This window comes from Montipora foliosa, chromosome 2, assembly GCF_036669935.1.
Source record: "Montipora foliosa isolate CH-2021 chromosome 2, ASM3666993v2, whole genome shotgun sequence".
Classification (NCBI taxonomy): Eukaryota; Metazoa; Cnidaria; class Anthozoa; order Scleractinia; family Acroporidae; genus Montipora; species Montipora foliosa.
In genome coordinates, this window is record NC_090870.1 from 8,293,496 (window position 1) to 8,307,447 (window position 13,952).

Sequence of the window (13,952 nt, forward strand, 5' to 3'; positions counted from 1 at the left end):
CGGATAGAGTTTTTCGTGTATTTTGTCGATCTCTCTGGGAAAATCATTTGCTACTCCAATTCCTGAATCTTTGAGGTTTCTTACAAAGGACCATACATATTCCTTATCTTGATAGAAGCTGAATTTTACGATAATTCCCCTTGGTTTCGTGGAGTTCACCCGCGTTGTCATTCGGTGAACCCGTTCAAAGCGAATATCGTCCACAGAATCACTTGGAATCTTCATCTTCTCTGTCAACATAGTGCGGACAAGTTCTTCGGTTTTCTCATTTGTTTCACCAGCAGACTCTTTAATTCCAAAAGTCCTCATGTTCTCTCTCCTGGTATAAGCTTCTAATTTGATATTGCGACGCTTCAGAATTTCAACCTCCTCCTTCAAACCATTCAACTCCCTAGTCGCGGCGTCCATGTTGGCAAATGTGTAAACGCTGGTTGTTTTTAGATTCGATATTTCATTGTCAGCGTACTCTGACGCCTCCTTCAGTTTTCTGTTTTCTTCTTCCAATTCAGCAAGCCGCGATTTCATGGAATCAAATTCAGAGACGACATTTAAGAGCTTATCAAGCTTGGAGTTGATTTCAGCTACCTGCTCAGCCAAAGACGAGTCGCAGCAATGTCCGCTCAAGTCTTCATCGGTCTGCGATCCTTCTTCCCGGCGTCTTTTAAATTTGTTCCCCGACAAATCGTCTGTCATATTTATTTCGAACGACGGAGGGCCCGCTCAATTTCAAGATTTACATCATGTTAAAGTAAATAAGGCCAGAGCTACAAAAAACACGTCCGCCATTATCGGCCCGCATGCGCGATCCTCTTTTCAATATTAGAAAGGTCTAGTTTGAACATTTAGCAGAGACTATTCTCCTGGTATACGAAATGTTCACTTCCGGCTTCTGTCCGTGGCTCAAAAACGTCTCGTACATGAGCTCCCTAATAGCCCTTATGCGTGATGACGTCAGACTAGCCGATTTCACCACCAAGCCTCAAATTCCAAAATCAAACTTGTAAATTTTAGCTTGAGCTCAATCCCAAAGGGAAACAAACTTGTAAAGCAAACACACACGCGAACAGTATTGCATGTCGAGGTAATGTGAATAATTTTGCGAAAACGAGGTTTGTTGGTGATATTTTGAGCATGTGACGTCATCATGCATAAGGCCGATTTCAAAGTGGTGTGTTCTCATTTCAGTAGACGTCGATCTTGTAGTAGACTTTCTAAGTACCCAGCCGTGAGGCAATAAACTCACTTTGTCTAGAGCGTCTTGAAGCATACTCTCAGCCTCTTCAAACTTTCCCATGTGCATGTAAGCAATGGCCTGTCCGTTGAGCAACATAACTGTCGGTGTGTATTTGTCAGACAGTTCTTGAAAGATATAATAGGCATCCTGGGATTTTTCTCCACCCTGAGTGAAAGAAGAAAACAAGGTTACCGGTAATCAAAATGACAGCATACAGCTGTAGTAAAGGAAAGGAAAGGAACTTTTTTAAGTGTCTACTCATTCTAGCGCTGCCGGAGCGCTCATTGGGGACACTGTAAACTGAAATTAACTGAAATTAACAATTAACGCAAAATGAATTCAAATGTTATAGTTATTAAGGAGAAGGGGAAAACGGAGTACCCGGAGAAAAACCTCTCGGTGCAGAGTAGAGAACTAACAAACTCAACCCACATATGACACCGTATCTGGAAATCGAACCCGGGCCACAATGGTGGGAGGCGAGTGCCCTCATCACTACGCCATCCCTGCACCCGTTTAGTAATGCACATTGTCGATTTATCTTAGGCCCCGTTCACACGTATCCGGATATTTTTGAATCCGCAACTTTTTCTCTGCGGATTAAGACAACTTCCACGTCCACACCTAACGTATTCACATGTACCCGGATTCGTTCTAGAATCCAGGACCCCTCTTCGACTATTATCAACAGAGCATGCGCCATCAGGTGTGCGAGCTGGCGACAAGAGAAGCGATAGCATTTCGTTTTGATTTATGTGGTAAAGACGGGATCTGAGTTTGTCACATCATCGGATTTGAAAATATCCGGATTCGACCGTCCACACGATTCCAAATTCTTTGCGTATTCAAAACTTCCCACTCTGGAGGGCGGATCCGAATGCCGGATTCGCCGGATACGTGTGGACGGAAGGCGAATCAGCAAAGAAAAAGTTGCGGATTTAAAAATATCCCGATACGAGTGGACGGGGCCTTAATCTCTGAATTCATACACGAAAAATCAAGAGCAATTTCAATCTGTTTTGAATAGACACTTTTAACACTAACAAATGCAAGTTAATTGCTGCGAAGCCGGAGGCGAGCAGCATCACTAATCTCGACAAGTATTACAATGCGGGATCGCTGTGTCACATGAGCTAGCAAAAATCTCGATTTTTCGACAATTTGTCTTTGGTTAAGGAATTTTCGGAGCGCTGTCGGATGAAACTCGGGAACGCTCAAACAACGGAATATTCCTGGATGATATTCGGAACGGCTAGGTTTTACGTCATAAAATCATTTTGTTTTTCGCTATTTAGAAACCAAAGTAACAAATCAGCTTTCCAAAACAAACGGATGTTTGTTCCACGAATGGCTTTTCGAGCGTGAAAAGTTTTCAGGACTTGCGAGAAACAAGCCCAAGGGTCGCTTGTTCGATGCCCAGCTGTCACCATCGTCTTGCCTCAGACAAGAAACCTTGCTCCACACGGTCTTTCTTCCCTAACTTCAAGTGTGTAAACTGGTAATAGCGACATACTGTAGCGGAGGACAAGCCTGGAATGGAATGGTCGCTTCATACCACAGAAACTGGAATAAACTCCCGCTGTGTGGGCCTCAGGAGGCCCGGGTGAAAATTTGCCTGAATGGCTACAAAAAATTAGAAGTACGCACCACAGCAAGATTAAACCAGGCCAGAGCAAGTTGGGTCAAGGTAGCATCATCATCCTGGTCCTAGACAAAAGAAGGAAAGAAAAGTAAACGTCACATAAAAACATGTACTGTAATACTCTTCAGTGAGCTATCAATAATTGTGACCCTATTTGGGAAAAGGGGGATTAAGGTGAATTTAGAAAACAACGTTTTAACGCGTTTAATCGCGTTCGTCGAAACGCGTGGAAACGCATTTTTTGTGCGTTTAAACAGATTTTTAACGCGTTTAAACAAACGGCTCTGTTGCGCTTCAATTACTGCATTTCATATGCTGAAAAGTACGCTACTTTAGTTGTATTTGAATGAATAAATTACCAGTTCTATAATATGAAATGCGGAGATTAGAGTGCATGTCTTCCAACCCACTGTGTCAAAATGATCAATTCATCAGCAAACTTACCTTTACCTTTCCTTTTTACATTGCAGTAAGAATCACATTCCGTCTATAATAATTAATTTTACTATCCTTTTTTCTGTGAGCGCCTCATGCGCACCGACTTTAGCCCACTTGCAGTGCACGAATCTCGTGCTATCAACAACGGCAACCAGACAATTAGCACACGCAGGAAAGAAGATTCGGTTTTCGAGTCTTCCTAAGAATGGAGCAAGCCGTCGCATTTGAGCCTACGGATTCTGCAGACAAGAGCCAACGATATTGCTCAAAGAAACGCGAACCACTGAACGACGCTTCAAAAATGTTTCCATTAGCGCATCAGGTTTCACCAAGAGGCTGGTCAATCATTTGTCTCAAGCTTGTTTTAATATTTTTAAACTCTTTAAAATTTTCACATTCTCCTCCTTCGTGTTTTTCTCTTCGGAATTTTTGGCGACAAAAAGAGCACGTCGCCAGAATGAAGCAGAATCGAAGTGATGACGCCGCTAGCCTTCGGGATGTGTCATATGTTATCACTCGAGTAGACTGGTCACGATGTCGTGACGCTCGCCCCGCAACAACTGAAAAATCAGGTTTTCGCCCCATAGCGACGAAAAAATTGGATTGTTCGTACCATTATTGATAATGCCTCGAGAAAATAGAAATTAGGCTGTCAACATTTAACCACCTTCAGAAGGACGTAATTCAAAGAATGAGCGAATCACATAAACATTTCATCGAAATGTGACAAAGTAAACATCGCATTGACTTGACCAAATACTTCTGGGTTGTGTAATTCTCTCCATTGTTATCGCATAGGGAGCCCACACAAACAGTGTGTCTGTTTGTATGTTCGAAATATAAAGAAATGTATGGGAAATATTGAAGAGTCCTAATACAGTAAACTTACATCGAGAAATGACTATGTTAAAGCTCAAAATAACCTCAGTTGTTGTGTATTGTCATTGCTGCGGCTGAAAATGGTGAATTTGAGCGATTTGGTGGATTTTCCTTTGACTGTTACTACACGTCCTTAGAAAGAGCTCTTTCTAAGGAGGACTCTTCAATATTTCCCATACATTTTTTTATATTTCGAACATACAAACAGACACACTGTTTGTGTGGACTCCCTATGGTTATCGTGGGGAAACAGAAACCTAAATGTCCAGTTGCGAGAGAAGTAGGGAGCGATTCGGTGAAACTGGGAACGTTTTTAGATTCGCGAACATTTGGTAGTATCGCAAGTATTTACCGGTTTTTCTGATCAGCGAATTGATTTTTTCGGAACTTCCTTGGTGTTCACGAACAGGCTTTCCATCGGATAGTCTTAATTTATTTGTTACGGATTCTTTCAGTTGTCGCTATAATAATATAATTATTGTGGGACTGTGAGAGAAGTAGCGAACGATTTAACGAAAGCAAGAGCCGTTTTTCGCTATCTTTATGACCGGTACCTTCCGGTGTGATTAATGGCTCGAAGTTGAAGCTTTGGCCGAAGACGCTGAATATATCTGCTCTCGTTCGCTCATGAAATAGGTTTCCTCTGCCAACTGCAAATTACCCGCGAATGTTTCGGGAAGGTTGGATGGGTTCAGAGAAGTATGATCCATTTCTTTCAGAGCTTTCCTTTTTTTGTTATTTCAGAGGTTTAATTGAAAGCGCTATCATATTGTTGCAAGTTATCGTGCTTGTGTCTTGGCGCTTCACTATCTGCCTATTCAACCCCTTTTCATTATCGCAAATCATAAACAAACAGGAAATTAAACAAACTGATGTCTCCTTTTGACAAGTACTAAATGACCAAAAAGTCTAAAATTTCGGAAGGTTGCATGACTGATCGCGACAAATATGTGGATCAGTTTATTTCTTTTTAGCGGTAAACAGCGAGTCGTCGATCAATTTCTTTTCTAATGGCTTGAACGTAACACTTAAATGCAGCTTTAGTTGAGCCCTGTCATGATGGTACGAGTTGTTTTATCTTCGTTCGGTTACTTGGGCCTTGGTCGTCGCCGGCGTCGTCGCTCAGAGTCGGAAGACAGCCGCTATGTCAGCTGCCTTGATCAAACATGAATAAAGGAAAAATGGTAGTAAGTTTTGCATGTGAAGAATGCCTCAGCTGGTAACCCCAATGCAGAATTTTATTTGATTGATTTATAAGTGTTTGCGACTCTACTAAGACCAACATGAACAGCATTCAACAATCAACGTTCTGTTGTACATTTCTAAAACAGGATCGCACATGACAAGAGAAACCTACTGACGACCCTCGCTAATCACAGGGTACACATCAAAGCAAACTTGTGCTTAACACCATCTTGAAAATTCATTTGTACATTCCTCACTTCATTTGAAACAAATTTCTATTGTTTATGCTCATGATTTACCGTTAGAGTCGCTAAGTAAGTGTTTTGTTTTTTCCTCAGAGAACGCCGCCAATTTAGGCATGTTTAGGTTGGACTAATTCGCATTTCTTCTCTTTTCCGAGTACTTGCAGTGACTAAAACAATCAAGATTTCGATGGTTTGTCGAGCTGCATTGTTTAAATAAATCACAGTTAACCCCAGATGACACCCAATAATAATATTATAGCAAGCAGCCGTTTAATTATGCGCTCACTTGAGGTAAATTAACAGCGTTTAAACGCGTCGTTTGTGTAAAGCTTTTCCGACATGAAATCTTACGCACGCGTTTTTTTCGCGTTTAAACGTTGTTTAAATGCGTTTAAACGGTGTTTTAACGCGTTTGCGTTTAAAACGATAGAAAACGCGTTTTTTTGTTATTCACCTTAATCCCCCTTGTCCTAAATAAGGTCACAATTATTTGGTAAGAGGATGGCAAAGCATTCTGTTGATGATGTCAACAGTAGTTGAGTGATGATGATGATGATGATGATGATGATGATGATGATGACGACAAATAAGACAAAGTGAATTTGATGACCAGGGGGTGGTGCCTGTGGGCACACCATTTTCAAACGAACGCTCCCAAATGCCACACTTCAAAAGCAAAAGTGATGATCATGTTCAGGCACCTACATGTTGTCATTGTCCAAATGAGTTTAAACTTCACTTTGAAAGAATCTGCCTTTAATTTTCTCAAGTTAGGGGAAAAAAGCAGCTGACTTCTCTGAGTGTTAACTAGTACTTATTGAAACACTATGTAATTCATAAACTGAAACCACTACACGGTATAACAATTACATGTAATTATTAGCAGGAGAGGGGATGGTAAAGAGAGCAACAAAGCAATACCACAAGGCACAGAAATTGAGCCTCTGATGTGCCAGCAAATCAACTAAGAATGTTTCCCCACAGCACTGACTCAGCTCGGATCCCCCACGACACATTAATTTTACTTAACCAGTTGACCCCTGGGAGTGAGATTTAAACAGAGTTTACTCTGTTTAACGCCAGACAATTTTACTTGTCAACTGGGGGTGTCCAAGGGCCTTTGAGGTGTCAGTAAGGAGCTTAAGCTCGCACAATTTTGAGACGCGGCCAGCAGCCGGAAGGGAACATTTTGCATCCCAGGACAGTGGTGTCCCCAAGAGTTTTCTACTAATCATCTCTAATGGAGAAATGATACTTGGCGATGTAAATGACTTGTAGTCGTGTGAAGACAAGTCAACAGGGAAAACAGCTCACTTCCAGTTGCAGTCCGCATCGCAAAACCACGTGTGCTTAAGTTGCCTAATGTCCCCTCCATTAAAACACCATAAAAATTAATGCACTCTACGTGTAAACTGTACCTGCATACGTTTAAGTTCTTTCCTGTGAAACAAGGAAATTGAAGTCAATATTGAGAGATAAAATGTCAGTTAAGGTTAACCATAAAGAATGCCAAGTCATCTTTGCGTACAACTTCACCAAAGGGAAAATACTGCAGTACATGCAGTTCTTGTTTGTTAACCAAAGTCAAGTCTAGTTTGATAGGGTTTATATAGACCCTATGCAAAAATAGCTGCCTTTAAATTATTCTTTTGTTCATATTCAAAATAGCGCAACTAACCTCGTTCGGGATAACAAATTCTTTAGACTTTTAGTCTCAAAAACGAGGTTAGTTCGGCTATTTTGAATATGAACAAAAGAATAGTTTAAAGGCAGCCATTTTTGCATAGGGTCTATGCCTACATGTACATAGATGACCAGTTAAGGATACCAACAGTACATGCTTTGGGAGTCATCCTCAAAAGCACCCCAGTTTCAGTCAGCAGTAACCTGAAAATGAAGATTTTTGCCCAGGATCTCCAGCTTAATATTCTATTAAAAATATGACTCCAAGCCCATTACAACTGCCCCTGGGGCTGCACTCAGAGATCATACAGTACATGGGCAACAAAAAGCCTGCCAGATGTGACTTAACACAATGTACACACTTTATGCCAAATCACGACGAGCCATGTGCTTCACAATTTAGTCTGCAGGACTGCAAGAAAAGGTTATTAGCATGGCAAATAAATAAACCTTTTACCTTTACATTATTATTATAACATTTACAGAATACAGTAACTGATTAAAAGCTCACTTGGCAAGGTCTACTCGGTCCATGGCAAGGTAGATTTGAACTTGCAGAGAAGAGCTACAAAGGTAAAAATACACAACAGAGGCTAAAATCAAACAAACCAAAGAAAACAACTAAAAGTTTAGTGCCACATCAAAGAAGGAAATGTACAGTTGGCAAGAAAAACATAATGTCAACTTGATCTACAGTGTTTCTGCAAATGCTGCTGCAGCAACAAGACTGTGACTTCAGTTAGGTAGTACAGTAATTTTTTGGGTTTTGAGTAAAGATACAGTTGAAATGTACTCAAGAAATCCCTGAGAATTTTCAAGATTTCACATTTCAAAATCTTTAAAAGAAATTGCTTCCGAGCCCATTAAACTTCACACTTTCTGCTTTTGGAGAGCATTTTCAACAACTTTGTTTTGTATTTTCAACAACTTTATACCAGATAACGTATATTGTCATTCAAAATTACGGAATTGAAATAACTTTAAAGCACAGGAATTTGGTAGTCGGTGCTCCAGATAAGATTTGGAGGCAGGATTTCCAAAAGTAATCTGCAGGGGTCAAACTGCAGTCAGTTTTAGGGAGTATTTGTACAGTATGTTTCCTTAAGTCTATTCCTTGATTTGGCAGGTCAGGTCTTCAGCTTTGTCAGGTTTTTGACCCACCTCTTATCTGGCACACTGGCAATGTCAAGGAAGTTCATACAGGTAAAAGTAAGTTAGGGTTAGAAAAGTAAGTTCATGGGGAAATTAGAAGGATGACATTTCCAGCATTAGCATTAAAGACTCTGTCGAACAGCATGCATAGCCTGCCTTGACTCAGGTTTCGTAGTCCATGAAGACTCCACTGACCATCTTACACTGTATATCTGTATCTTGTTTCAAATCCATCACAATCGGAGGCATATTGTTCAAATTTAATGCTACATGTAGATTAGTATTATATTATTAATGTTATTATTCCTTTTGCCTTGACTGTGTATATTTTATTGCTAATCGGTACTTTTGTTGATTTAATCGTTATTGATACATCAGACGAAAATTTGCCATGTCGACTGTGAAAAACACCAATGGATAACTGAGCAGTTGGACCATGATGAAGTGACGATGGCAACTTGCGGATATTTAAATGAAGACTTCAGAGACCTGAGCCACGCAAGTCAGTTCGGGATCACTGGAGTTTGATAATTATTATTGCCAGATAAACATTAGTATAAGAGCGGTGCTTTGCTCTACTTATTGAAAATATACATTTCTGTTCTTGAAGCCAACTTTTCTTTTGTTCACTTGTAGGAAAGGACACATTGTCGCTTATTTTCTCCGGAGTGGCTCCATCATAAAAACATATTAAACAAATACACACAAAGCATCCTGTATAATATTATTGTAATTTTCTGTAGTCAAACAGGTTTCCAGTGCTTACCATTCTAAAGACTCTGACTGGTGGAGACAACGTAATGCAGACTCATAATTCTGTGTTAACAGCAAAACCACAGTTAATATTAATGATTTTATTGTGAACAAGACGTTCATTACTGTTCACCATGTCCAAATCCTAATGGCTTAATGCCACCAGCCAAAGAGACAATCACTCAAGCTAAGGCAAGTGCAGTTGTTTGCAAGGTTCATACAGTACTAGAGTTACATGCAACAGTTCCCGGACAAAAAAAAAAGGCCTGAAAGTGGAGTAGTGAGCTTTAAGGCCCAAGTTCATCATGCAGGTATCTCATACTGTGGAACAATTTTCATTCATGTACATGTATATGAAAATCCCACAAAAGCTGAAATTCATCCAATCAGATCGCTACTATAAGCAATACAAACTTTTCAATACAAAAACAAAGGTGGGAAAGCCTGTCAGTTGTACACTGTGGGTGGGCCTTTAAACCATAACCCTAACTCAACTAACAAAACTTTCACACTAATTCAGGGAATCAATCCCAAGGCACATTGGCGGAAGGTCCGAACTGTCACAACTAAAGCGTCAAACCTACTCCCCTTTTTTTTTATTATTATCATTATTCATTATTTTTCAAGGGTTTGATGACCAGAGTGACCTCCTATTACAATCATGTATAATTATGGTAACTGTACATCAGTTTAGCAGCCTTAACCTCAAGTCTTTCACAATCTTTAGGGAAGAATGTCCCCCACCCCTTGCCGGGACTCCTTCTCAACTAACCTAACTAAAGCAACAAGTCAGTAAATTTAATAACAACATTATTAACAGCAATCAGGATTGTAAGACCAGGGGCACAACTTGATTCTGACCTCTATCCAAAAAATCCAAAAATAGATTACAGATATAAAGGGCTGTCAATAAGGGCTGGCACATGTAGCTGGCCGTTTTAACAAGCCATCTTCAGCCGGCTACTTTTGTCTCATTTTACCACCAGTCAAGATCAAAAATCTTACACTTGTTAATTTAAATGTACTATCAAAGAAACTATTAAAACAGTCTTCTCCCCTTTTTGAGTGGCATATTTTAAGGAGATTAGACAAGAGGAAACACGAAAAAATCTGCTCTTACTCAATCGTTCATGCGAGTGGTTTAGAACGAGTGGAACATGTATTTGTATAGTTCCCAGTCTCACATTTACATTGTACATGTAATCTGACAAAACAACATGGCGTCCATGCCATAAAGGAAAGTGCTAACCAAAACATTTTTCCGAGCCAAGCAAAGGTACCTCTTTAAGTATACTCAATTCCACGGCCGCTTACTTTTAATTATAAGCCTTCTTCAAGTACTGTACTTTCAAATTTATTGACAGCCCTGGATACATGTATCCAATGAGCTTCCGAGTGACCCTGTTTTTAATTACAATAGGGCAAAGAGCCATTGGAAGAAGTACAATGTACTGTAGGTACACATATCACGGTGTGCTTGCATTACAGGTAAAAAACTAGACTAAGTACATGTATGCTGCCCTCTACAGTGAACCTGTATTTGAGCGTTTAATGTTACTACTGTAAATGTAATAATTGTCCTTTAACTTAATTTAAATTTATCAAGCATCGACTACCTTAACCATGTTCTTATCTAGAGATGCAAAGTTATAAAGCGTAAATTACATGTAGTTTCACCCACCTGTTCATTGAAATAGATGGAGGCTGCTACAAGCAGGTCATAGTCATTGAGATCACTGGAATTCAGTTTCTTTTCTATTGACTTTAAGATGACATCCCTGGAATAACAGCAGAAAAAATAAAATAAACAAATACCTAAGGACATACATGCCAGGAAAACAACAATAATAACTTATTGATTTCCTTGCTCCTACGTAAGGACAATGGACACAACTACAGTACCGCTCAAAGATAAGCGAACCATCAAACGCGTTGACAACGCGTTGGGAACGAAGAGCCAACGCGTTTGAAAAAAAAAAAAATGCGTTTGCGAACTAGTTTTTTTTCAACGCGTTTGTCCTTTGTTATTCAAGTTTGGCACCTTTGCATTGTGTTACAAGTTGGTATGTAAATTACCGCCACAAAGCGACTGCAATTTTAGCGATGGAAAGTGAACAAGTGTGATCAACTGACTATCAATCAATGGAAAGTTGGAAAAGAAATCTTCAGGAACGAGAAAAGATGTGCTTGGGGCACCACTACAGAATATATTTTTGAGAATCTCAAGGTTAGTTTTGACCATAATAAAGAGAGATAGTGTGTACCTTTTACTTGGATTCTGGTGATAATCTGCCAACATCCTCACTGGCTGGACCTCTGTGGGTGACACTGACGATACCTCGTCTAAAACAACTCGATGCTTACCCTGAGACCAAACCAAGAATGAGTCAGTGAATGGCACTCAGACTGATCGTATCATGGATTCATCCATGCATTCAGTTAAATAGGGGGGTGGGCATCCCACGTCCAGTCTGATCATCATCATCATGTGGCAGCTCTCGTAACATACATGTATGTGATAAGCTAGATACCAAAGCCAAAAAGGAAAGACTAAACCAATGAAATGATGACTCAGACTTTAAAACAATAGAAGATACTTGAAATAATTATCAAACAATAGCAGGTTATGAGAGCTGTTTCATCACTGGTCTTTGTGCATGTACATTGTACAGCAATCACTGATGCACTGTTTGTAGGCTCACCTGATCATTCTCTCTGTATTTACCTGATTAGTTAAGCTTTTTAATTATCCAAAAGACCAACAATAGAGTGGTTTTCAATTGCACGTCGAAAGTAATGAGCAAATTGCTTTGGTTTATGATTAGTTCAACTCAGTGATTGGTTCAAAGTTCTCGCGCCATTTTTTCAACCAATCAGAAGTGAAACCAAAACCAATCGTGGCTCGTGTGTGCACATTTTCCCGCGCTGTGTCGGCGAAGGTTCTTCATCCATCACATGCACACAGTAGCACACTTGACTTCTTTCCATATATACATACACACGCTACTTAGGACAACACGCACTTGCACTTACTACTTGGCTTGGGCCGAGCCAATTTGTCTTCAAACTCCGACGGCCTGCTCCCGTCTGGCCTTGTAGCTCAGTCGGTAGAGCAACGTTGATCTAATTCGGAGGTTGTGGGTTCGATTCCCACCGGGGTCAGAGATTTTTCTCTGTCCTTGGGTGTTGCATAAGAAGTTCCTGATGCTGTGGATCAGCAAAGGTTCTTCATCCATCACATGCACACAGTAGCGATGGCTTCACTTGAGTTCTTTCCATATATGCATACACAAGCTACTTAGGACAACACGCACTTGCACTTAGTACTTGGCTTGGCCGAGCCAATTTGTCCTCAAACTCGGACGGCCTGATCCCATCTGGCCTTGTAGCTCAGTCAGTAGAGCAACGGTGATCTAATCCCGAGGTCGTGGGTTCGATTCCCACCCGGGTCAGAGATTTTTCTCTGTCCTTGGGTGTTGCATAAGAAGTTCCTGATGCTGTGGATCAGCGAAGGTTCTTCATCCATCACATGCACACAGTAGCGATGGATTCACACTCACTCACTCACTCACTCTACGCACGCTACTTAGGACAACACACACTTACACTAATTACTTTGGTTTTAGTTTTCGACACTCGACTGAACATCGCTCTATTCAAAACACATTAGGAATTGATTACTAACAAAATGGCATTCAGGGTGATATCAACGGAATAATGATTAACTTAAGTACTTGAAATGTTAGTTTGGTAAAGTTTGAAAGACGTCAGCCACTCTTCTCAAATACAATTTAATTACAAACAACAACGAATGATCACAGGCGTGAGCAGTTGCCATAATTTTAGTATAAACCACGTGTGATTAGGCGAGGTCCCTTGAAATAGTGTATATGGCATTGTTATAAAATCAAAGAGACACGCAAAAACATTTTAAAATCTGAATTGAGTAGGACGGACTAATTCAAATAGGCGCTTGCTTACCTGTGCAGTGTAGGCTCTGTACATATAAACATCCTTTTCGATGGCCAGCTCCCTAGAAGAAGGCTAGAAAGAGAGGATCGGTTAGATGAACGTCATTTTAGCTAACTTTCACGAAGCATTAACACAACAAGTTTAAAGTGAAAATGACCAAACCCACGCCAAACTATGCAAATCTTACATGCAACTTTTGAGCTTCATTTATACAGAACTGGTAATTGCCAATAAAGAAGGAATTCCTGATTTCGAAGAGTTCATCCACGTCACCACCGCCCGCCATGTTGCTTTTTCTTGTTGGAAGTGAACTCTTCTCCAGGACTCTCCGGGTGGTGGCATTTCGCTGAAGCATGGGATTAGGAGGCCTTTTTTTAAACAAATAAACATTTTATGTCCTTAGACACAGTTAGGGTAATCATATCAAGACGAAATTTGGCCAGGGTATTAAGTAACCATCGTAGATTTCTCACACTATATTTCCTTCAAAATAACGTTACCATGGCAAGGACATTAGGCATTTCTTTGAGTCTCAAAATCAACATATGTTGTTTTTTGAAGAAACGGGACGGTGAAATTTTCCCATTCATCGTTACCAGATAATGTTAGAAATACTCTCTAAAATATTTAAAATTCAGCAAAATCTGTAGGCCAGTTTTTCGGAAAAATCAGTTTTTCTGAAATGTGTCTCTAACTTTTTTCTTCACCTACAGAGTATTTTTTAAATTTGAACCTAACATGCAAAAAATAAAAAATATTCACCTGCCGG

General features: G+C 40.1%; 1 protein-coding gene across 4 annotated transcripts in view; it reads right to left on the bottom strand.

Moving 5' to 3' along the window:
- Nucleotides 1-13,523, bottom strand: part of LOC137992321 (coatomer subunit epsilon-like) — a 34,546-nt gene extending 21,023 nt beyond the window's left edge. For all 4 annotated transcript variants that reach the window (XM_068837594.1, XM_068837595.1, XM_068837596.1 and 1 more), the window contains exons 1-9: nucleotides 13,371-13,523; nucleotides 13,193-13,255; nucleotides 11,476-11,576; nucleotides 10,893-10,989; nucleotides 9,225-9,274; nucleotides 7,818-7,871; nucleotides 7,042-7,063; nucleotides 2,882-2,941; nucleotides 1,244-1,399 (exon numbers count right to left, since the gene is read on the bottom strand). In XM_068837594.1, the coding sequence (XP_068693695.1) occupies nucleotides 1,244-1,399; nucleotides 2,882-2,941; nucleotides 7,042-7,063; nucleotides 7,818-7,871; nucleotides 9,225-9,274; nucleotides 10,893-10,989; nucleotides 11,476-11,576; nucleotides 13,193-13,255; nucleotides 13,371-13,469 (702 nt within the window). In that variant the 5' untranslated portion in view covers nucleotides 13,470-13,523. The remainder of the gene's footprint in view (nucleotides 1-1,243; nucleotides 1,400-2,881; nucleotides 2,942-7,041; nucleotides 7,064-7,817; nucleotides 7,872-9,224; nucleotides 9,275-10,892; nucleotides 10,990-11,475; nucleotides 11,577-13,192; nucleotides 13,256-13,370) is intronic.
- Nucleotides 13,524-13,952: the final 429 nt, after the last annotated feature.